General features: G+C 39.2%; 1 protein-coding gene across 3 annotated transcripts in view; it reads left to right on the forward strand.

The window, feature by feature from the left end:
* Positions 1-25,263, forward strand: part of MICU1 (mitochondrial calcium uptake 1) — a 163,109-nt gene that overhangs the window by 104,986 nt on the left and 32,860 nt on the right. For all 3 annotated transcript variants that reach the window (XR_014026589.1, XM_081328895.1, XM_081328896.1), the window contains exons 8-9: positions 1,395-1,592; positions 18,561-18,698. Coding sequence is in view for 2 of the 3 variants with exons in the window: in XM_081328895.1 (XP_081185021.1) it covers positions 1,395-1,592; positions 18,561-18,698 (336 nt within the window). In the remaining variant the exon portion in view is untranslated. The remainder of the gene's footprint in view (positions 1-1,394; positions 1,593-18,560; positions 18,699-25,263) is intronic.

Consider the following 25,263-nt stretch of genomic DNA (forward strand, 5'->3'; position numbering starts at 1 on the left):
TCTTTTAATTTCCTGGCTACAGTCCCCATCTGCAGTGATCTTGGAGCCCAGGAAAATAAAATCTGTCACTACCTCCATTTCTTCCCCTGTAAGGCCCTTCTCTGGCTTACAGCCATAAGTAATTAATCACATTTTTATCCTGCCTATCTCACCTAAGAAAGCCAGATCTTCTCCCATTTCTTGAGATGTAAGATCTCAATATAAAAGAGAAGGATTAGGGAGGACACAATGACTACTTTCCAGTGCTTAAGGGGCTGTCACAAAAAAGAGGGGATTGACTAGGGCAAAGAGGGCAGGACAAGAAGTAATGGATAGAATTTTGTCAAAAAGAGATATGACCTAGAACTGAGGAGAAATTTTCTGACAGTGAGAGCAATTAATCAATGGAATAGCTTGCCTCCTGGGGTTGTGGGTGCTCCATCCCTGGAGGATTCAAAAATAGATTGGACAACCTGGGATTAAATAAGACCCCTGCCTTGAGCAATGGGTTGGACTAGAAGACCTACAAAGTCCCTTTCAGCCCTATGCTTTGATATTTCTAAGGAGAGATCATCATAGAATCAGGTTTGCTAGTTTCATGTAAAGTTCTGTAAAAATTCACAGTCAAGCAAATGCAACAAAACATCCATTTCATACTTTGCCATTTAATAATATCCATTGGAGAAATAATGGAATAGCTCATCATGCATAGTCCTTTCCATCTTAATCATGATTACCTTTTCTTTTCAATTGGACTAATACATAGTTTCTCTGAACTGCATATTTGTGAAGCCTTGCACAAATGTGGTCTTTCTGGTCATCTGTTGTGGTTCTTTGTTGGTTGGGATTTCTGGGAGCTATAGTATAGCAGTATCTGGAAGGCCAATGGTTCTCTATCACTACTTGGATAGACCATACTGGGAATACTGGGCGTTGCTAAGTTTGTCTCTAGAGCAAAATAGGGATTGTTCTGGATTTCAGCCATCTAATATGGATAATTCTCTAGCGAAGAAAGTAATCTCTGAGAATTCAGAAATTTATCAGTACACTCTAAAGGGGTTTAAAACTCAATGTGCACATTAAAATAAATACTAGCTTCAGTCATTTTGGGGAGATAACAAAGCTGCGATCTACCTAGTTATAGCTGGGTATTCAACTTTTAAGCCTTGGTGGCACAGTGGTTAGAATGCAGTGTTACAAGCAAACTCTGCCCATAACCTGGAATTCAATCTTGATGGGGCTCAAGGTTGACTGAGCCTTCCATCCTTCCAAGGTCAGTAAAATGAGGATCTAGATTGTTGTGGGCAATATGCAAATAATGCTTACATTGGAAACTGCCCAGAGAGTGATGTAAAACGCAATAGGGTGATATATAAGTCTAAATGCTATTACTATTGTTGTTTTGCCATCTGTAGGTTCAGAGCATCATTCGTTCCCAGACTAGCATGGGTATGCGTCACAGAGACCGTTCAACTACTGGGAATACGTTGAAGACCGGCTTTAATTCAGCATTGACAACATACTTTTTTGGAGCTGATTTGAAGGGGAAACTGACCATCTCCCACTTCTTGGAGTTCCAACGCAAACTTCAGCATGACATTCTCAAACTTGAGGTTAGTGTCTAATAATCCACAGGGATTTTGCTTAATGCACTTTCCATTTGCTTACAGATTTGTCTTATTAATATCATTAGTTCTAATTACCAGGACACAGCTTATTTAAGCAGATGGTATAATCTGTGCCCCCAGGAGATCTCATTCCTTTCACTTCCCATGAGAATCTAGATGCTTTTAGATTTCCTGAAATACCCACATAGCCAGATGAATGGTTGGTTGATTCTGGAGCAATGAGCTAAAAAAAATAAAACATACCATATTGCAGCACAAAATATTTCTATTCTGCAGTAAAAAATAACACATTCTTGCTTTTAGTTTTCTGACCTGATTTCATCTCTTACATGTGTCCCAAATTTTGCCCCTATAAAATTAAAATCTATCTATCTATCTATCTATCTATCTATCTATCTATCTATCTATCTATCTATCTATCTATCTATCTATTATTTTACACAGATGAATTTTTCTTTCTTTTTTTATATGTTATGTGTGCTCTTGAGTTTATGTCAAATTTAATATTCACTTACTGTGAATAATCTCTTGTAGGCTACAAAGGACATACCTGTACATTAATCAATTTCAGGGAATATTTGATAGTTATAATTTAATGTTGTTTCGGTTAATTGAAATAGGCTGTCGTGAATAACTGTAAAATTAATCTGCTTTTTGAAAAATACAATGAAGTATATCCTAGGTCAACTGCTATAAAAGAAATTATATTATCATGAACTATATCTGTCAAGGGAAAAAGCATTTCCAAATGTTAATAAATGTTAGCCATTAGACCATCTGGGTGTTTATTCTTGCCCCAGTAAAACTCCATACCTCTATTCTGACACATTATATAGAAAAACTAGAAGCATTTATAAACTACTAGACTAATATTTTACACTCACAAATATGGCCAACCTGGTATGGCAAAGAGGAATGAATTGAACTATAAAACAGGATTTCAAATAGGAAATTAAATTCTTCTTAGTGCACTCTATTTAGTGCTACTTAAGCATACTTTGAAGGGACGCGGTGGCTCAGTGGGTTAGGACGCTGAACTTGTCGATCGGAAGGTCGGCAGTTTGGCGGGTCGAATCCCGAGTGCCGCGTAGCAGAGTGAGCGCCTGTTACTCGTCCCAGCTTCTGCCAACCTAGCAGTTCGAAAGCACGTAAAAATGCAAGTAGAAAAATAGGGACCACTACGGTGGGAAGGTAACAGCGTTCCGTGCTAGTCATGCCGGCCACATGACCACGGAGACGTCCTCGGACAAGCGCTGGCTCTTCGGCTATGAAACGGAGATGAGCACCGGCCCCTAGAGTCGGAAACGACTAGCACGCATGTGCGGGGGAACCTTTACCTTTACCTTTAAGCATACTTTGAAACCAATTAAACCTGCCATGAAGATTCTCCGTTCTTTATAACCAAATTAGATTGGAATAAAGTTTGTATTTAGTATATTTGAATTCTGTCAGAAGGTAGAAGCTACAGAGAACATTTCTTGATCAGAATCTTTATTCACTTTACTAGATAAATTCACATTATATTCTGATGCTGGAAATCTAGGGATAAAAACTGGAGTCCTTGCTATCTCCAGAATCATCACTCAATTGTATGAATTAATGTTTACAAAAATATTAGTTGTCATGTACAAGATTTTCAGAGAGGAACCTTAAATTCGATATTTAAATTTTATGCCTGATCGTATCAGTAATAAATTACATCTTGCGGATTCATCTTCAAGAAGAAACCCAGAAAGAAGAAAGATGGACTGAGTGTTAACGATAAAAATTACAGTATATCTCGTTACATGTTGAATACTCTTCATTGAATGCACCTTTATAGCAAATGAAAACCGTCATGTCGGACAACAGTATTATGACTGAGTTTTTTGCAACTGAAATAAAAGATAAAGACAAGAACATTGCCTGAATTGAAATAAATGTGCAGAAATATTGTTTTTTTTTGTTTTACTATGAGCTAACAAATAACTTGATTTAGAAACATAGAAACATGGAAAATTGATGGTGGAAAAAGACCTAGTGATCCATTAAGTCTGCCATTTGAGTTTATTTGGGGATTTTTTTTCTTTTTAATCAATTAGTTTTCCATTATTATTTTTATTTTTTATTTTTGTCAGATGATGGACCTGTGCTTATCCCATGCATGTTCAAATTCAGCTACTGATGATTGACCCACCACCTCCGCCAGAATTGGTTCCAAGCTTCCGCTATTCTCTGTGAAGTCATACTTTCTAACATTACTTTTGAACTTTCCTCCTGACAATTTGGTGGAGTGGTGGCTCAGCAATTAAGATGCGGAGTCGGCTGGAAAGCTGACAGCCCAGGTTCGTGACCCAGGCTCCATGCAATGGGGTGAACTCCTGTCCTCGCCCCAGCTCCTGCCAACCTAGCAGTTTGAAAGCTTACAAATGCAAGTAGATAAATAGGTACCACTTTGGTGGGAAGGGTAAGAGTGTTCTGTGATGTCATGCTGGTCACATGCCTGCAGAAATGTCTTCAGACAGCACTGGCTCGCTGGCCTAGAAATGTAGATTAGCCCAAGATCTTAGTCACTACACTAGACTGACTTTCACGTGTGGTATGGGATATGTAACATGTAATAGAGATAGACATATCCATTAGTAAAGGATAGTTTTATTAAATCTAAAGTTTTCATTCTCAATTACTATTACTTTTCTTATACTTTGATTTTTCCTTTGCAATTTGGAGATAATCAACTTCCTCCATATATTCATCTGATACGAAACTCACTTTGTCATCTCAGTGTAACAGCTACTATGAAGAGTCTTATGGATTGGTGGGCTGCCCATTGACTTTCAAAGTGGCATTTGCTACAGCCGTAATTCCCTCCGCAAGTTTGTTTGATCTTTGATTGGCAGCCAGAACTAGTTGAGCACCAGATTTTTTTCATAGCCTGCCAGTTGCTAATAAAACCCAAGCCCATGAATTCAGGTTTCCAAAGTATTTGGGAGGGGTTTTTTTCTTACATTTTTCTAGTTTGAGAAATATTTTATCTTTTCCTAAAAGTAAAAGAAGGGGCCTGTAAGCAGAAGGGAAACAATGCTAGACCACCTCTAGCAGACTAAGTTACTTTTATGTATGACTTGGAAACTAAGAGCGCAGTGCTTCTGTACATAACTCTTTAAATTGCCCGTTAAAGTCCTGGAATCTGCTGGTGGCTGTAATTAATTCTGCTGTTCAACTGCAGGCTGCAGTGGCTTTCTGAGGTCAGTGATCTACGTCCAAAACAGTTCCCCAAAACTGGGCATCCATGAGGTCTTGCTGTCAGCAGGAAACATAGTTTTAACCCATTTACTGCCCACTATAATTCTGATGCAGAGATGGTGAGAGATGACCTAGAGACCGTCACTTTCTTCTCGCTCCTCAAAAACCAGCCCTTCAACCAAACTCTCAGTAGATCATGAAATTTTACCATCTCTGGTACCATCCAACTCACTCCTGTTGTTGTTTTTTTTCTCATTACTTTGTTGTTGTTAGTTGCGAAGTCGTGTCCGACCCATCGCGACCCCATGGACAACGTTCCTCCAGGCTTTCCTGTCCTCTACCATCTTCTGGAGTCCATTTAAGCTCACGCCTACTGCTTCAGTGACTCCATCCAGCCACCTCATTCTCTGTCGTCCCCTTCTTCTCTTGCCCTCAACCTTTCCCAGCATTAGGGCTCTTCTCCAGTGAGTCCTTCCTTCTCATTAGGTGGCCAAAGTATTTGAGTTTTAGCTTCAGGATCTGGCCTTCTAAAGAGCAGTCAGGGTTGATCATTACTTTACTGGGCTTCTAATGTGCTCTGTTTTTGTTTGCTTGCTTTTCCCCCAAAGGCTGCATTTGTTGTTTGTTTACATATTTATGTCCTTGGTTTTTTTATCCCATCTCTCTTATTTTGTAAGTAACTCAAGGCAACAAACATACACGATAGAGGTAGTCCTTGCATTATTACCCCATTATTATCATCGGGCTTTCAGTTGCTCAGCAAGGTGGTTGTTAGGTGAATCGTGCCCACGTTGACCACCTTCCTTGCCAGCGTTGTTAAGTGAATCACTGTGGCTAAGTGAATCATGGTCATTAAGTGAACCTGGCTTCCCTCGTTGATTCTGGTTGTTGGAAGCCAACTGGGAAGGTTGCAGAGGCCAATCACAAGACTCCACGATGCTGCAAGTGTCGTAAATTCGTGCTGGTTGCCAGGCACCCAAATTTGGATCACATGATCTTGGGGACAAGGGGCGAGGAAGGGTCTCTCTTTTGAGTGCTGAGGTAACTTCAAATAGTCACTGATTGGGTATAAATTGAGGATTACCTGTATTCCTGTTTTCCCCACAACAACAGTGAGATAGGTTGGACTGAGAGAGAGGAGTAGGCAACCTCTGCTCTTTTATGACTCATGGACTTCAACTCCCAGAATTCCTGAGTCAGCATCTGACTCAGGAATTCTGGGAGTTGAAGTCCATGAGTCATAAAAGAGCCGAGGTTGCCTATATCACTAGCCCAAGGTCACCCAGCCGATTTTCATGACTAATGTGAAACTAGAAGTCCTGGTCTCCTGGTTTCTAGACTAGCACCCAAACTGGCTCTTCTTTCCAGTTCCTAATTGCTAACATCACGGCTACAAACGGCCATTTTGGGGGCCAGAAGTTGAACTAGGTGGGACTGCACGCTCTTCTGTGTCCTTGATATTGCTTTTTATAATAATAATATAGGTTTTTTTTAACTCATCCTGAACTGAGTTTGCATTGGTAATGTTAAAGAAAAGACATCATGCTGAGAATTGGCGATAAGCTTGCAGCATTTCACTTCCATCGTAGGCTTTATCTTTTAATAGGGTGAGGTGGATTTTCCTGGTGCTGCTTACTTACCTTATTGTATTTTATCTTGATTAATTCCCTAGTCCTCTGTGTTAATAGAACTGTATTTTTAGTATTAGGCTACTTCTTCATTTTCCCCTCCTTTTAATTTACATTTTGAGATTACCAGTGGTGCTTTTAATAGCTAATTCCAGTGATGTTTTTCCTAGACAAAATTATTATTTCAAAAATCACCTACGTAGCCCTGCCATAATTCTTTAATTTTGTCTAAATATACACATATATATGTATATGTATATGTATATGTATATGTATATGTATATGTATATGTATATGTATATGTATATGTATATGTATATGTATGCTTAGGGTTTTATTCTGATCAATATTGAGTTTACAAAAGAGAATATTTTAATCATTGTGGGGAATCCCTGTGGATAGGAAGCATAATTTTATCAATACTTTTGTAAATCCTACCTGCTCTTGACCTTACTAACCATGGTGTCTTTTTGAATCAGTTGTCAAATTTGAAGGCTGGAGATATAGCCTTATAAGGTTAAGCAATTCTAGAGGATCTGCTTGATTTCTCAAAAATGTTGGGGGAATTTTGCTTGATTTCACAGTATGTTATGACATGGTTTACATTTTGAAAGAACTAGAATAGTTTTGACTGTCAGAAATGGAGTAGGCCTGTAAGTTAAGAAAAAAAAATGTGAAAAGGTGAGTAGTGGTCAAACCTAGGTATCGTTAAATTTAACAATCTAAATTTACTATGGAACCTTCATTTACTATGGGAATATCTTTGCTTGTGGATATCTGCAGGAACTTGCTGGTTTGGTGAGAAAGCATTTTTTTCCACAAAGTTTTTGCCTTTTCACAATGTGATGTTGTACCGCACTCAGAGAAGAGGATTGCACTATGAAAACGTGAAATTGCTTTTGTTGTCTTCCTCCCAGCCCTGCAAATGCCACTTCTTTGTTATGAGATTCTTCATGGGCCATGTCTGTCAAACTCATCCTGGGATAGAAAGAAAAATGATTGAACTTAATTTTCTTTGATGGAACCTGGGCATTCTTTGTTCATTTCAAGGCTTTCTGTAGCCTTTCTGTAGGTTAACTGAAGCGTAGGAGGCTTTGTGAATACATTGCTTATGGTCACTCTGGAAATAATGCAGCTTCTGGCTCTGTTGCAAGATGAAACTGTCCAAGGAAAGCCAAGCATCAGAAAATCAACCCGTTTGCTAATATTTCCAGATGAAGTTTGCAGAATAGAGAACAGATTGGCATCACACTCCATTTAGGGAATCATTTTTCCTAAGAGGAAAGTTACAAATGTTTTATCATCAGCCAGCAAAATTACCCCAATGGTATATACGGTAAAACAAAAGAGATAATTGTCAATTTCAGAAAAGGCAGACACAACCATACACCTTTGTGTATTAATGATTCAACTGTGAAGTCGGTTAGTAGTATCAGGTTTTTGGGTATGCAGCTGATGAGTAGACTAGCTTTGTCGCTCAATAGTGAGACACTGATGAAGTCGGCACGGCAGTGGCTGCATTTTTTGTGTTGTATGAGAAGAGCACATCATCCTTTACCTATTCTTACCACTTTCTATAGAGGGATGATTGAAAGCATCCTGTTGTATGGTATAACTGTGTGGTTTGGAGGTATGACTGTTTTGGACAGGAAGGCAGTGCAGAGAGTGGTGAGGACAGTGGAAAAGATTATTGGAAGTTCACTTCCTTCTATCCAGGACATGGCATATAAGTGCTGCTTGACCAGGATCCACAGTATTGTCTGGGACGTTACACTTCCTCTCCATGACCAGTTTTCTTTGTTATCTTCTGGGAGTAGCCTTTGCAGTACCTGAAGCAGAACAACTACATTCTATAATGGCTTTATATCATATAGTATCAACCTTGTTAACTCTCAAGACCCTTTTTTTCCTGCTATGTGTTCAAAATGTGTATGTGTGTGCGCGTGTATTTTCTTTTGAAACCTGGGCATCGGAATTTCATTTTTAGTGTGTGCCACTCTGTTCACAGAAAAAAAAACAATAAAGGTTATCTTATCATTTCTCATTTAAAAGAATAATTTGGTATGATGATGAATACCTCTAAAATACTTTATTTGAAATATGGAGGGGGGGGAAAAACCCCGTGTTTTTCTCAGAAGTTGGTTTGGGTATCTCCCTTTAGCCCAGAGGTCTTCAAACTTGGCCCTTTTATGACTTGTGGACTTCAGCTCCCAGAATTCCTCAGCCAGCATGCCTGGCTGAGGAATTCTGGGAGCTGAAGTCCACAAGTCATAAAAGGGGCAAGTTTGAAGACCCCTGCTTTAGCCCCTAAAACACAGTAGAAAAAAATACCGTGGAAAACCAGTGGATTCATAGTAGCCCCACGAGGGCCCCCCAAATATCTTTGCCCTGTCTGACTCCAGAAATCACAGCTGTTTTTGAGGTCCATGAAGCACAACTGACAGCTCAGGGCCTCTCCAAGCAACACTTTGCTTTGTTTATGATGTTTCTTCGTCCGCAGTTTGTTTGTTTGTTTGGCCTCCTCTTGTTTTTTGTTTTTTTTTTTAATTGATGCTTTGGAATATAAAGTAAATTAAATATCAGTATCAGAATGCAGTGTTGGATTTCATCTTCTGTGTAGCATTTAGGCTCCAAGAAATTTTGTAGTCCTCGTGTGAAATGGGAGCTATTGGAGAAGAAGTATTTTTTTGTGTTGGTTTTCTGTTCCGCTTCAAGCTGTGAAAAGCTTTCCCTGATTTTGCTGTTTTATAGTAATTGGAGCAGACGGGAGCTGTTCCCCAAATGCTGATGCTTGTACATCCAGACAGATCCATCATTTTTAGTGTTTTTGTTGCACCATTTCCTACTTCTTTCAAAGTTTACAGGGTTATTCTAAACCTATCTATATGCTAAACTATGTTGGGCTTCCTTTAACAAAATGAGATATATCTAAAGGACAGCTCTTATAGGTTGGTGGCAGACAATAAAATCAAAGGACCATAATTGACCTTGTTTTCACAAGTATTCAATCTTAGCCATACAGATAGTCGTTGACTTGTGTCCACAGTTGGAACCAGAATTCCCATTGCTAAGCAAAGTGGTTGTTAAGTGGATTGTGCCCAATTTTATGACTTTTTTGGTCATGGCTGTTAAGTGAACCACTGCAGTTTTTAAGTGAATCGTGCAGTCTAACAGCAACTTTTCTGCAGAACTAATTTTAATCAAATTTTGAACGTCTGTCCCTTTTAATGAAATGGTTAGTATGAAAAGGTGCTACCAGTCTTATTCTGAAGAAAGTTGCAAGAATCTGAAATAGTGAAAGTTTTCTCTTGGTTTGCAAATACCAACTTTCACACAAATCTTCTATATTTCACTAGCTTAAGAGGGGCAAAAGGTAGGCACCTGTCTATAGACTTCCAATGGTTCTTGGTGCCCAGTTGTTCAACAAGGATAATGGCATATCCCCATTCCGGCCTAGACAGTGTAGTTCTTCCTGAGATCGGTAACTCTTTTTTTTTTATTGAAAAGTTTTAAAATACATTTTATCTTTAACAATCCCCCCTCCCCCTCCCCTACCTATGCCTCCCTACCCCTCCCCCCCTCTCCCCCCCCCCCCGACTTCCCAGAGCTAAGTACAAGGTATAAAAACAAAGAACAATCATAAACATCCATATGCTAACAACAATAAACTCTTAAATCTGTCGCTCTCTAGCTCATATAAGATAACTACAAGCAATATTAATATTACATATAAAAAGAAAGAAAAAAGAAAATAGAAAGGAAGACTTATTCAAATGCTAAATGAAACTTTTTAGTCCCATATTTCTTATGGATATATTCAATCCATTTTTTCCACTCCATAATATAGCGTTCTTGCGAATGATCTTTCAAATAAGCCGAGATCTTTGCCATTTCTGCCAGGTCAGAAACCTTTAAAGTCCATTCCTCTATAGTCGGCAGTTCCTCCTTCTTCCAATACTGACCTGTTAAAAGTCTTGCTGCTGTAATTAAATTCAACATCAACTTAGTGTCCACAACAGTAGCTTCTGTAATTATACCCAGCAAAAAGAATTGCGGACAAAACTTTATCTTTTGCTTGAAGATCTTCTGCATGTTCCACCAAATTTTTATCCAAAAAGCCTTAACCTTTTTACAAGTCCACCATACGTGAAAATATGTTGCATCTTCGTCACCGCACCTCCAGCATTTGGGCTGATAATTCGGATACATACTTGCAAGCTTTTTAGGATCTAAATGCCATCTATAAAACATTTTATAAAAGTTCTCTCTTAAATTTTGAGCTTGTGTAAATTTTACGTTCCTCACCCAAATCTTTTCCCACGTGTCCATTGTAATAACTTCTTGGATATTTTGAGCCCATTTTATCATACAATCTTTAACAAATTCTGTTTCTGAGTCAATTTCTATCAATGCAAGATATATCCGTTTGATATGTGCTGGACCCTGATTTCTAATTTGCTTTATCAAATTCTCATCAGTCATTGTAAAACCAGTTTTCTGATCTTCTTTCCACCTGGCCCGTAGCTGGATATATTGAAACCAAGTTTGAATAATCTTCTCATCTCGCAAGAGGCTGTACGGTTTCAGACACCAGACATTTCTTTCCAGACTTAAAATCTCCTTATACGTAGTCACATCATGTTTAAAACCAACATTTATATTTTCTATTGCGTGTTTTGGGATTGCCCACAATGGTATCTTACAATCTAGCTTATGTCTATACTTCTTCCAAACTCTCAACAATGCCTGTCTTAAAATATGCACTTTAAACACATTATCTACCTTCTTATCATACAACAAATATGCATGCCAGCCAAACAACAAGTCGTGGCCCTCAAGATTTAATAATCTCTCTTGTGTCAAATTAATCCAATCACTTATTCCTGCTAACGCAGCAGCTTCATAATATAATTTAAGATTGGGCATTTTAAGACCACCTCTTTCACGAGTATCCTGCATAATCTTAAGTTTAACTCGTGGCCTTTTCCCTGCCCAAACAAATTTGTTGATACCTCGCTGCCATTCCTCCAGATTAGAATCTTTCTTAACAACCGGTATCATTTGAAATAAGAATAAAAATTTAGGCAGGACATTCATTTTCACTGCTGCGATTCGCCCCAACAAAGACAATTGCAATTTTTCCCAGCTCTCCATTTCTTTTTGAATTTTTCCCCATAATCTTTCATAGTTATTTTTATATAACTTTGTATTAGAGGGTGACAAAAACACCCCCAAATATTTGACCCTTTTGACAATCTCAAATCCAGTTAATCCTTCTAAAAGGGCCTTTTGCGATGCTGTCATATTTTTGGCCAGAATTTTAGTTTTTTGTGCATTAACTTTAAATCCAGAAACCTTCCCATATTGCATTATTATCTCCATCAGGTCCACAACAGAGTTCTCCGGCTGGGTCACCGTAACAACCAGATCATCTGCGAACGCTCTCAATCTATAATCCTGATCTCTAATTTGTATACCCTTAATTCTTTCCGAATTCCGTATTTTTATCAATAATATCTCCAATGTTAACACAAATAACAAAGGCGATAACGGACACCCTTGCCTTGTGCCCTTCTCAATATTACAAGCTTCAGTCAAACTATTGTTAACTATTATTCGGGCAGTTTGTTTTTGATATAATGCCCTAATTGGTTGCAAAAATTTATCCCCAAAATTCATTTTATCTAAAACTTTCATCAAAAATTGCCAATTCAATTGATCAAAAGCTTTTTCAGCATCTAAAAAAATTAGCGCCGCAGGGATCTGGTTGTACCTTTCCAAAAACTCTAACACATCAACTATATGCCTCACATTATTTTTCATTTGCCTACCACTAATAAACCCAGTTTGATCCCCATGAATCACCTGTTGCAGAACCCTCATCAGTCTATTAGCCAACACCTTAGCAAATATCTTATAATCTGTATTTAAAAGTGATATTGGTCTATAATTTTTTACTTGAGTAGCAACTTGATCTTCCTTCGGTATCAAAGAGATAAAAGCAGTTCTCCAAGACGGAGGCACCTTTCCCCCTCTCTGAATTATCTGGAACAGTTCCTTTAACGGCGTTATCAACTCCATTTGTAAATTTTTGTAATAAACCGCAGTCAAACCATCCGTACCTGGCGCTTTATCCAACTTCAATTCCTTAATTGCTGTAAGAATTTCTTCTTCTGTTATCAATTGGTTAATCTCCTCTTTTTGTGCCTGCGTAAGAACCGGGATGCTAGCATTCTCCAAATATACATCAATATCTTTTTCATTAATCTTCTCCTTAGCATATAATTTAGAATAAAAGTCCAGAAAGGCTTCCTTAATAAGATCCTGTTGAAACACAACCTTTCCCTTATGTTCAATTTTATCTATATTAGAAGCCCTTTGCTTTTTCCTTAGTCTATAAGCTAGCCATCTACCTGGCTTGTTAGCATTGCAAAAAGTATTATGCCTAGCAAACCGCAAATTGGTTGCCACTTGATCAGCCATTAATTTGTCAAATTGTCCTCTTAATAGGTTAATAACCTCCTTAGTCTTCACATCCAATGGGTTCAAAATCAAGGCCTTTTCTTTTTCCCTAATTTCATTCTCCAATTCTTTCCTTCTGGCTTCCAAAGTACGTCTGTGTTTATTATTCATATATATCAACACCCCTCTCATATAGGCCTTGCTAGCATCCCAAACCATGTCCATAGAAGTATCTTTATTCATATTAATTTCAAAAAAATCCTTCATCCGCTGTTTACATTCTTCCACATTTCTCTGATTTCTAAACAAGTTCTCATTTACGTGCCACGAGCGCCTATCTCTATTGTCCTTATTGATCTCTAACCAAACTGGACTATGGTCAGAAATAGCTCTTGCACAGATCTTTACCTTCTTAATCCTAGAAAAAAAGTCATTAGTCAGCAAAATAAAATCAATCCTGGAAAAAGATTGATGTCTATCAGAAAAAAAAGTATAATCCTTTTCATGCAGGTGAGTGTCACGCCAAATATCTCGCAGTTCCAAATCGTCCTTCATTTCAAAAAAAGATTTAGGCAATCTGGCATGACTCGGAGAGCGCTTAAAAAAACCAGCCTTATCCATCTGTACATCCAAAACACCATTCCAATCCCCCATAAAAATAAACGATTTATAATCCAATTGAGTAAGCTTTGTATGAAGTGAGCTAAAAAATCAGCTTGCTGTTGATTAGGAGCATACAGTCCAACTAAAAGCATTTTTTTGCCTTCTAGCAGCAAATCTATCATAACATATCTACCATGCTTATCTGCTTCAATTAATTCCGCTGATAAAACGCTTTTAACATAAACAACCACTCCATTTTTCTTATTCATCGCAGAGGCAACAAATTGCGTGCCCAATCTTGAGTTGGATAAATACTTTTGGTCCATAGCCCTAATATGCGTTTCTTGCAAACATATAACATCAATCTTGAATTGTTTCAAATACTGAAAAACTTTCTTTCTCTTCTGTGGTGAATTTAGTCCATTAACATTCCAGGTTAGAAATTTAGTCGCCATGCGTGGCATCCCGAAGCTGTTGGAGCACATCTTTAATAGCCCCTCTGTCTTCTTTCGGCCGCGCTCCTCCCACTGCTTCACTGTAAGTACGCTTTGAAAGTTCCATAAACTTCTGTTGGTCTTGCTCTTTTATTTGTTTTGCTCGTTTTAAAGCGGCACGTGTCACCCTCTGCTCTCCAGCAACAGCCGACGAGGCTATAATTTGATCCCCTCCTCTTTCTGTCCACCTTCAGCCTCTTGGGATTTCCCTTCTCCAAATCCCTTTGCAGCTTCCAGAAGTGATAATGGGGTTGCTTTTAAAACGTTATTGTAGAAGTCACGCGCCTGTGTCACAGTAACCAGACGGTATCTTTTACCTTCATGCATCACCACCAATCTGACAGGAATCTCCCATCTGAACTTTATTTCACGTTGCTTAAGTTCCTGCACGAGAAATGCAAAATCCTTCCTTCTCCTTAGAATCTTTGGAGGAATTTCTTTTAAAACCAAAACTTCTTGGTCAGCAATCACAACTTTAGTATCATAAGCGGCTTGAATAACATCATCTCTGGTTTCTCTCTTTGTAAAATAAACCACCACATCTCTAGGTAGCTTTCTCTGTCTAGCAATCCATGAATTTACACGAAAAACATTATCCATGCATCCCTTTATTTCAGATGCTGGCTGACCCAATACTTCTTCCAAAGCCTCAGAAATCAGCTGCTTTAGGTCTTCCTGAGATCGGTAACTCTTATATTTATAGAACTGTACAAATAAATTAAAAAATAAAATAATAAAAGGATATAGCATACTTTCAGTTTTGATGCTTCAAAAAAAGTATTGTGTTCTGTCTTGTTCTGCTTCTAAAAAAATGTCCTTGCTGATTAGAGGATAAGCACATTGGAAAGTACAAAAGCTACATTGAAAAATGGCATTTATTCACTATTGTTTTAATAGGATTTAGACTTTGAACTCATCACTGTTTCCTTCCTTTTGTCTTTTGTGCGATAGAGGCTTGGTGACTTTGAATTTTATAAAGGTCTTAAGAACTCTTATGTTAAGTTACGTTAAGTATTATTCAAATCTCAGTTAAATTCTATTATACAAATCTCAAAGATCCCCAGATTAGTGTGTTTTTTCCATTTGTCCAACAGCGCATTTTAAGAGAGAGTATTTGCATCCATTTCATCACGTGCACTGTTCATCAGCAGATCATATTTTAAGGCTGAGGGAGATCTGTGTTCAGCTTTGTGATACCAAATGGATATGTGAGATGAATCATTTTTCATATGAAAGGGCTTTCTGATTTAGAAAGCTTCATCCTCCATAAATAAATCCTAGAAGATTAGGTGAAATTTCTTCATCTGGCTACTGTTTGATGCGGAGTCAGAGGCCACAAAATAATTTACTTTTTGTCTGTGACAAGCAATCAAGAGCATAACAGATCAGTTTAGCTTCCTTTAGAGAGGGAAATATTACACCTACGGACACTAGAAGAAGCAATGTGCTTACAATTGTGAAAACTTTTAAAAGGAAAAAAAGATATATTGAATTAATAAAGCAACAAAAAAATGTTATTAGAGTGTCCTGCTGTCACAGATGTACATGGTGGGGAAGATGGTACTTTGTCTAGTTATTTATTTGATTTCTATAGCTGCCCATCTCAGCAAATGACTCTGGGAGGCTCACAATTGAGAAACACTTAATTACAATTAAGATCTTAAATATATTTAAAACAATAAAGACCGTACAATAGCAATAGCATTTAGACTTATATACTGCTTCAAAATGCTTTACAGCACACTCTGGATGGTTTACGATGTCAGCATATTGCCCCTATCAATCTGGGTCTTCATTTTACCAATCTCGGACAGATAGAAGGCTGAGTCATCCATTCAGAATCGAACTTCTGGCTGTGGGCAGTGTTAGCCTGGAATACTGCAATCTAACCACTGCACCACAAAGACTCTTTCTTTAAAACTATTAAAATGCTAAAAAAACATTAAAACATCTAATTCAGGTACATACAAATAAGACATCTAGCCTGTTAGCAATATAGCCAGGAGGCGGGCCCCTTTGTGCTTGTAGCGCCCCAGGCTCAGAAGCATAGCCATCTCTTTAAAGCTAGTTCTTATTACCCGTCCATTATGCTGTCTTTACTTCTTTGACTGCAAGTTATAACTTATGCCTCATTAGAATTAAATATAAACTGGCCAAGATACTGTAGTACTTCAGATTCAAGAGAAACAAAAGCATTTTAATGGACATTATTGATTTATGTCCTAAACCTGACTTATTACACTTTAGACCACTGATCCGTTTAATACGTGGGAAGACATTTTCTCCCCCCTTCTATTCCTGTTTACAACTACTCCCATTGTAGGATTTCAAGATTGTCTTTTCTCTGTCGTGCCGTGCTCCTCCTCCTTTTTCTTCTCCTCCTATTCATTTATGTCATCCTCATTGACCTTATTGCGTTTCTATGAACATATGGGGAAAGAGAAATTCATTCTTTCTTCACTGATCTGTACTTAGGATGAAAGGTCAATTAATTTTAACAAATACATTTTAAGAAGGGAGGATGGATTGGGTGTATTTGAACATTAGTAATGTGTGATGGAAACAACCAGGACCATGCAAAAACTTCAGCAGATGCAACATAAAGCAAGCCAAATAATTATGGCCACACTGACAGGTGCCATGTAATAACAGGAGCTGCACTAGCTGCCAGTTAGTTTCAAGATGCTGCGTATCATCTTTAAAACCCTACATCGGGGCCCCCAACCCCTGGTCCCTTGACCAGTACTTGGCCGCAGCATGCCAGCAAGCAAAGCCCCATCCACGAGATGCAGGCAGCACACAAAACCATGCGCCCTCCAGTCCACGGAAAAGCCTCTCTCCACGGAACCGGTCCCTGGTGCCCAAAAGATTGAGGACCTCTGCCCTACATGGCTCAACAGTTCATGGTGTCTGTGACCTTCCTTGTCTTGCATTGACTTGGACCATCAAGAAAGATCTGGGAAAGAAGACTTACTGAGGGTCCTACCACCTCTCTAGGAACCCCAGGTCCAAGCGTTCTTCTGTTGAAAGTTTGTCATTTCATTATTATACTGGTGGGTCAGTCTGCACTCATGGCAATATTTTTAGAAGTCGTTTGCCATGGCTGAATTCATCTACAAGGCAGAAGTATAATTAACAGCCTCCTAAGATGTACCTTGGTGCCTTTAAGACCCACGCCAAACTGGCTTTCTCTGTTAAATATAGATAACATTTTTAAAAAAAATGCCCTCACTGAGGTATAAGGTTTATGTAGCATGCTTCTGCAATCTTTGTCCATTTAGTTGACCTTGGCATGGGTTGATTGTTGAGTTTTTGATGGATCTGTGAAATTTAGGAAATCTTGCATGCTATCAAATTGAGTGACAAATTGCAGCCAGTTGAACGAGTTTAGATTAATTTGCAGGCTTATTTAAATGCCATAATACTATTCCAAAAAGGTTCTGACAGTGTGAAGGCAAACATCTGAAGAGCAGATTGTCACATTAACATCATGTTTATTTCTGTATCGTGTATTTTCACCGGCAGTTTTTATTCCTTGAAAGGAGAAAATCTTTATGAATGTCAGTTGATTAATTGAAGACCAATCAAGATTAAATTGAGCCGACTGGGATGTTATTAAAGAACAATAGCATTTACAACTAGATTTTACTTTTTCATTTAAATTACTTAAAAGATTGAAGAAACCTTTTTAATTGCTCCGAAGTTTTCCTGTCCTTGAATGATGTGAGAAAGAAATCATGAAAACCTTTAAAGATCCCTATTATCTTTTGGACTGATGTATTGAAAGGTTAATGAAGATAAATTGTAGATGTTAAGAAATGCATTCCTTTCCCACCCACTCCCCAAATTTACAACATATTGTGATACATTTCTGTAAATATTGTGTGAATGCATGTGTAGAAATTCCATGTAAAATACAATATTCTAGAGAAACATTCATTTTATGAATATTAACCTTGCCCAAATATTTAAGATTTAAAGTCTGCCATCTATTGAAATCCAAAAACACCTCCTTTTATATTATACTCATTTTAGAGTGGTTATCTGTAAGAGGTTGCATGGGATAAGAATCCCAAGACAGCTAAAGTATTTATCACGAATATATTACCGATTTTTATATTTTAATACATTAATATTTTGTTAGTGTAAGGAAGAGTGTGTCTCTAACAAATTTTTATCTTGCAGTCTTTTACTAAGAATCTTAAGGTGATTCATACCTCAGAAGAAATAGTAATGCTCACTTTGGTGCTTCTTTTATAATTTCTATTAAATATACAAGATAATAATTACATTCTTGAAGTATTAATATCAACTTTATGCCTATGTTGTATATTAAATATATACTATTGTAATTAAAAATATAGGAGTGTTGAGCACGGCGTTTAATGCAGTTAGCATTCCTTTTCTGATGCTTTCATCTGCTTCTTGCTATTTCTGTTAATGTGCTGTTTGCACATTTGAATAAACAGTATTGATATGACGTGAGCAGGTGAATCCATGCAGTTCCAGATTATTTCTCTCCTTCCCCTTTTGTCTTCCAGTTTGAAAGGCATGACCCTGTAAATGGTCGAATCACAGAACGCCAGTTTGGCAGCATGCTGCTGGCTTATAGCGGAGTACAATCCAAAAAATTGACTGTGATGCTAAAGCAACTCAAGAAGCATTTCCAGGATGGGGAGGTTAGTAACCTTTTGGAGCAATGTGATGGAAAGGGGCTGGAAAAATTTACTAAAAATAATTGTGTGCATCATAAAAGTTCCCAACAGTTAGAACAGAATCAGTGGAACGGCCTGCCTCCAGAAGTTGTGAGTGCTCCATCACTGGAGGTTTTAAGAGATTGGACAACCATCTCTCTGAAATGGTATAGGGTTTTCCTGCAGGTAGTTGGACTACAACAGGGGTAGGCAACCTTGGCTCTTTTATGACTTGTGGACTTCAATTCCCAGCTGGCTCAGGAATTCATAAAAGAGCCAAGGTTGCCTACCCCTAGACTAGAAGATCTTCAAGGTCCCTTCCAACTCTGTTATTTCTCTCATAGAAAGCATAGTTCTGTAGGTTACTGTCATCGGAGTGTTCAATGCTAGAAGAAACACTGACTCATAAAATACCAAAGAAAATTAGGTTAAGGTAAAGGTTCCCCCGCACATGCGTGCTAGTCATTCCCAACTCTAGGGGCCGGTGCTCATCTCTGTTTCAAAGCCGAAGAGCCAGCGCTTGTCCGAGGACGTCTCCGTTGTCATGTGGCCGGCATGACTAGACGCCAAAGGTGCACGGAACGCTGTTACCTTCCCACCGTAGTGGTCCCTATTTTTCTACTTGCATTTTTACGTGCTTTCGAGCGGCTAGGTTGGCAGAAGCTGGGACGAGTAACAGGCGCTCACTGCTACGCGGCACTCAGGATTCGACCCGCCAAACTGCCGACCTTCTGATCCACAAGCTCAGCGTCCTAACCCACTGAGCCACCGCATCCCTTCAAAGAAAATTAAGTGGCATTAAAAAACCCCACTTGTAACAATATGTTCATCTGAGACCCTTGACCCCCAATTTAATCAGGAAAAGATGTATAATTTACCTCAGTGGCCTTGAATTAATTATCATTGTGGCTAGGAGATTTGCAATTTAGAACCACACTCACGCTTGGAAAAATATTATAGAAACTAGCTTCATAAAGTTAAGAGCAAAAGAGATTAGTGGCACTGCTGGAATGAAAGCATGCTAAAAGACACGCACACCCTTGGAATAAATGTGCTTGAACTGAAAGGACATCTTGAGTTTGTATATTTAGCTAAGATAAGATAAGATAACCTTTATTGTCTCTTTTTTCCGTGAACACACTGGCACACAAAAAATGAAATTCTAATGCCCCCTCTCAAAAGAAAATAAATATATAACGATACACATCCATGCACACACATACATGTATTTTAAAAAATAGTTCAGAATAGTGTGATAAGCAAGCCATTTACAGGTTAGCTAGACAGCATAGCAATTAAGTCGATACATAGCCTTGGTGGAGCAGTGGGCTAATGCCTCCTTAAGTAACACCAGCTGCCTGCAATTAGTGCAGGTTCGAGTCCCACCAGGCTCAAGGTTGACTCAGCCTTCCATCCTTCCGAGGTAGGTAAAATAAGGACCCAGATTGTTGGGGGCAATTTTTTATTTTATTTATTTATTTTAATTCCATTTATATCCCGCCCTTCTCCGAAGACTCAGGGCGGCTTACAAGCTTAGCAGTAGCCTTCATTCTATGTATATGCCTGCTTATTAGGGCTTTCACACACACCCCAAGCGGCATTATTACAAAGTCAGCTTAATTGCCCCCAACAATCTGGGTCCTCATTTTACCTACCTCGGAAGGATGGAAGGCTGAGTCAACCTTGAGCCTGGTGGGATGCGAACCTGCACTAATTGCAGGCAGCTGGTGTTACTTAAGGAGGCATTAGCCCACTGCTCCACCAAGGCTCTTAATTAAGCTGACTTTGTAATAATGCCGCTTGGGGTGTGTGTGAAAGCCCTAATAAGCAGGCATATACATAGAATGAAGGCTACTGCTAAGCTTGTAAGCCGCCCTGAGTCTTCGGAGAAGGGCGGGATATAAATGGAATTAAAATAAAATTAAATTAAAAAAAATAGCTGGCCTCAAGCCATACTGAAAGAATGCTCATAAGTTATTCACTAAGCTCTCACATACCATGAGTGAAGTATCTCAAGGATCACAAGTGGAGTTTACATTTTTTTAAAATAGTTTTATTAAAGATTCAGCCAGAGGAGTGAAGGAAATAGTGATCAAGGTTGCCGATAACCTAAATCGGATGGAATAGTCATTATGTGAATAAGACAGAAATAAAATTCAGGATGATTTTGATTGACAAATGAAAAGTTCTTCACTGAAGGAACATATACTGATTACCTGACTTGGTTACAGTTCCGTACTTGTGAAAAAGGTCTTAGAGTAGTATAGCTAATCCTCGAATTACAACCACAGTTGAGCCCAAAATTTTTGTTGCTAAGTGAGACATTTGTTAAGTGCGTTTTGCCCCATTTTATGACCTTTCTTGCCACAGTTGTTAATATAATCATTACGGTTGTTCAGTTAGAAACACAGTTCTTAAGTGAATCTGCTTCCCCATTGACTTTACTTATGAGAAGGCCACAAAAGGTGGTCACGTGACCCAGGGACCTGCAACCATCATAAATACACACCAGTGGCCAAGCGTCTGAATTTTGATTACATGACCATGGGGATGCTACAATGGTCGTAAGTGTGAAAAATAAGTCACTTTTTTCAGTGCCGTTGTAATTTTGAACTGTCACCAAATGAATGGCTGTAAGTCAAGCCCTACTTGTAGTTGATTGCAGACACATTGAATCAGAGGGGTCATGTAGTCTTCAGAAAGGCAAAAGTATTGCTCCAACGCGTGGGAAGTACCATTTTATTCTGCTTTAGTCAGATATCATACTGAAGAAAAGTGCAACACAAATGATGTGAGGAAAGTTTGAAACAGCTGTTTCCAGGTCAAAGCAGTTGTTTTGTGGATGCTTCAGCCTCAAATCAGGCCTGTTTCAACCTTCCTGAATCATTGAAAAAGCCCATTTCAAGCTTGAAAAGGTTTGCAATTCAAAAGAATTTCCACTCCTCTAATTCAGAAGACCTGTAACCGATTCAGAAAAGGACAGAAAAGATGGCCAGAAAAAGAAGAAACTTGAGCCCTGTGAAGAGACAGGAGTTAGATATGTTTAACCTGAATAAGCCCCTTCATGGATTACTGCCTTGTCGTGGCGAAGGGGCTTGCGTAATTCAATGAAGCTATGAGCTATGCCGTGCAGGGCCACCCAAGACGGAAAGGTCATAGCAGAGAGTTCTGCCAAAACGTGATCCACTGGAGAAGGAAATGGCAACCCACTCCAGTATCTTTGCCATGAAAACCCTATGGACAGTACCAAAAGGCAAAACAATATGACGCTGGAAGATGAGCCCCTCAGGTCGGAAGGCGTCCAATATGCTACTGGGGAAGAGCAGAGGGCTAGTACTAGTAGCGCCAGAAAGAATGAAGCGACTGGGCCAAAGCCGAAAGGACGCTCAGCTGTGGATATATCTGGTGGTGAAAGGAAAGTCCGATGCTGTAAAGATTATTTCTCCATAGGAACCTGGAATGTAAGATCCATGAATCAAGGAAAGCTGGACGTGGTCAAACAAGAGATGACAAGACTGAACATCGACATCTTAGGTATCAGCGAAATAAAATGGACAGGAATGGGTGAATTTAGTTCAGATGACCATCAAATATACTACTGCGGGCAACAATCCCTCAGAAGAAATGGAGTAGCCTTCATAGTCAATAAAAGAGTAGGAAAAGCAATACTGGGATACAATCCTCAAAATGACAGAATGATGTCAGTTCAAATCCAAGGCAAACCATTCAGTATCACAGTAGTCCAAGTCTATGCCCCAACCACCAGTGCTGAAGAGGATGAAATTGACCAGTTCTGTGAAGCCCTACAGCACCTTATAGAACTAACACCAAAAAATGATGTCCTTATCGTCATGGGGGATTGGAATGCTAAAGTAGGAAGTCAAAAGATAACCGGATTAACAGGCAAGTTTGGCCTTGGAGTACAAAATGAAGCAGGGCACAGGCTGATAGAATTTTGTCAAGAGAATACGATGGTCATAGCAAACACTCTTTTCCAACAACCCAAGAGACGGCTCTACACATGGACATCACCAGACGGTCAACACAAAAATCAGATTGACTGTGTGCTCTGCAGCCAAAGATGGAGAAGCTCTATACACTCAGTAAAAACAAGACCAGGAGCTAACTGTGGCTCAGACCATGAGCTTCTCATTGCAAAGTTTAGGCTTAAACTGAAGAAAGAAGGAAAAAACACTAGGCCACTCAGGTATGAATTAAATCATATCCCTGTTGAATATACAGTAGAGGTGACAAATAGATTTAAGGAATTAGATCTGATAGACAGAGTGCCTGAAGAACTATGGACAGAGGTTCGCAACATTGTACAACAGGTAGCAACCAAAACCATCCCAAAGAAAAAGAAATGCAAGAAAGCAAAATAGCTGTCTGAGGAAGCTTTGCAAATAGCTGAGGAAAGGAGGGAAGCGAAAGGCAAGGGAGAAAAAGAAAGATACGCCCAATTGAATGCAGAATTCCAGAGAATAGCTAGAAGAGATAAGAATGCCTTTTTAAATGAACAGTGCAAAGAAATAGAAGAAAACAATAGAATAGGGAGGACCAGAGATCTTTTCAAGAAAATTGGAGAGATGAAGGGAACGTTTCATGCAAAAATGGGCATGATAAAGGACCAAAATGGCAGGGACCTAACAGAGGCAGAAGAGATTAAGAAGAGGTGGCAAAATTACACAGAAGAACTATACAAGAATGAGCTTAATGTCCCTGATAATCACAATGAGGTGGTCACTGACCTCGAGCCAGACATCCTAGAATGTGAAGTGAAGTGGAACTTAGAAAAGCTGAGCAACAACAAAGCTAGTGGAGGTGACAGTATTCCAGCTGAGCTATTCAAAATCTTAAAAGACGATGCAGTAAAAGTGCTACACTCAATTTGCCAGCAAATTTGGAAAGCTCAACAGTGGCCACAGGATTGGAAAAGATCAGCTTACATTCCAATTCCAAAGAAAGGCAGTGCCAAAGAATGTTCAAACTACCACACCATTGCACTCATTTCTCATGCTAGTAAAGTTATGCTTAAAATCCTACAAGCTAGACTCCAGCAGTATGTGGATCGAGAACTACCAGAAGTACAGGCAGGATTTTGAAGAGGCAGAGGAACTAGAGATCAAATTGCCAACATACGCTGGATCATGGAGAAAGCAAGGGAGTTCCAGAAAAACATCTACTTCTGCTTCATTGACTATGCTAAAGCCTTTGATTGTGTGGATCATAACAAACTGTGGCAAGTTCTTAAAGAGATGGGAGTACCAGACCATCTTATTTGTCTCTTGAGAAACCTATATGTGGGCCAAGAAGCAACAGTGACAACTGGACATGGAACCACTGATTGGTTCAAAATTGGGAAAGGAGTCCGGCAAGGCTGTATACTGTCACCCTGCCTATTTTTTATTTTATTTTTTTTTATTTTAATTCCATTTATATTCCGCCCTTCTCCGAAGACTCAGGGCGGCTTACAAGCTTAGCAGTAGCCTTCATTCTATGTATATGCCTGCTTATTAGGGCTTTCACACACACCCCAAGTGGCATTATTACAAAGTCAGCTTAATTGCCCCCAACAATCTGGGTCCTCATTTTACCTACCTCGGAAGGATGGAAGGCTGAGTCAACCTTGAGCCTGGTGGGACTCGAACCTGCACTAATTGCAGGCAGCTGGTGTTACTTAAGGAGGCATTAGCCCACTGCTCCACCAAGGCTCTATATTTAACTTATATGCAGAACACATCATGAGAAAGGCAGCGTTAGAGGAATCAAAAGTTGGAATTAAGATTGCCGGAAGAAATATCAACAACCTAACATATGCAGATGATACCACTCTAATTGTAGAAAGTGAAGAAGAACTAAAGAGCCTCTTGTTGCGGGTGAAGAAGGAGAGTGCAAAGGTTGGGTTGAAACTTAACATTAAGAAAACCAAGATCATGGCATCCGGCCCTCTCAATTCCTGGCAAACGGATGGGGAAGAAATGGAGGTAGTGACAGATTTTATTTTCCTGGGCTCCAAGATCACTGCAGATGGGGACTGTAGCCAGGAAATTAAAAGACGCTTGCTCCTCGGGAGGAAAGCAATGGCAAATCTAGACAGCACACTAAAAAGCAGAGACATCACCCTGTCAACAAAAGTGTGTATAGTCAAGGCTATGGTCTTCCCAGTTGCAATGTATGGCAGTGAAAGCTGGACCATAAAAAAGGCTGAGTGCCAAAGAACTGAGGCCTTTGAACTGTGGTGCTGGAGAAGACTCCTGCGAGTCGCTTGGACTGCAAGGCGATCAAACCGGTCAGTCCTAGAGGAGATCAACCCTGACTGCTCTTTAGAAGGCCAGATCCTGAAGCTAAAACTCAAATACTTTGGCCACCTAATGAGAAGGAAGGACTCACTGGAGAAGAGCCTAATGCTGGGGAAAATTGAGGGCAATAGAAGAAGGGGACGACAGAGAATGAGGTGGCTGGATGGAGTCACTGAAGCCGTAGGTGTGAGCTTAAATGGACTCCAGAAGATGGTAGAGGACAGGAAGGCCTGGAGGAACGTTGTCCATGG

The sequence above is a fragment of the Vipera berus genome (assembly GCF_964194415.1).
Source record: "Vipera berus genome assembly, chromosome: 5".
NCBI lineage: Eukaryota > Metazoa > Chordata > Lepidosauria > Squamata > Viperidae > Vipera > Vipera berus.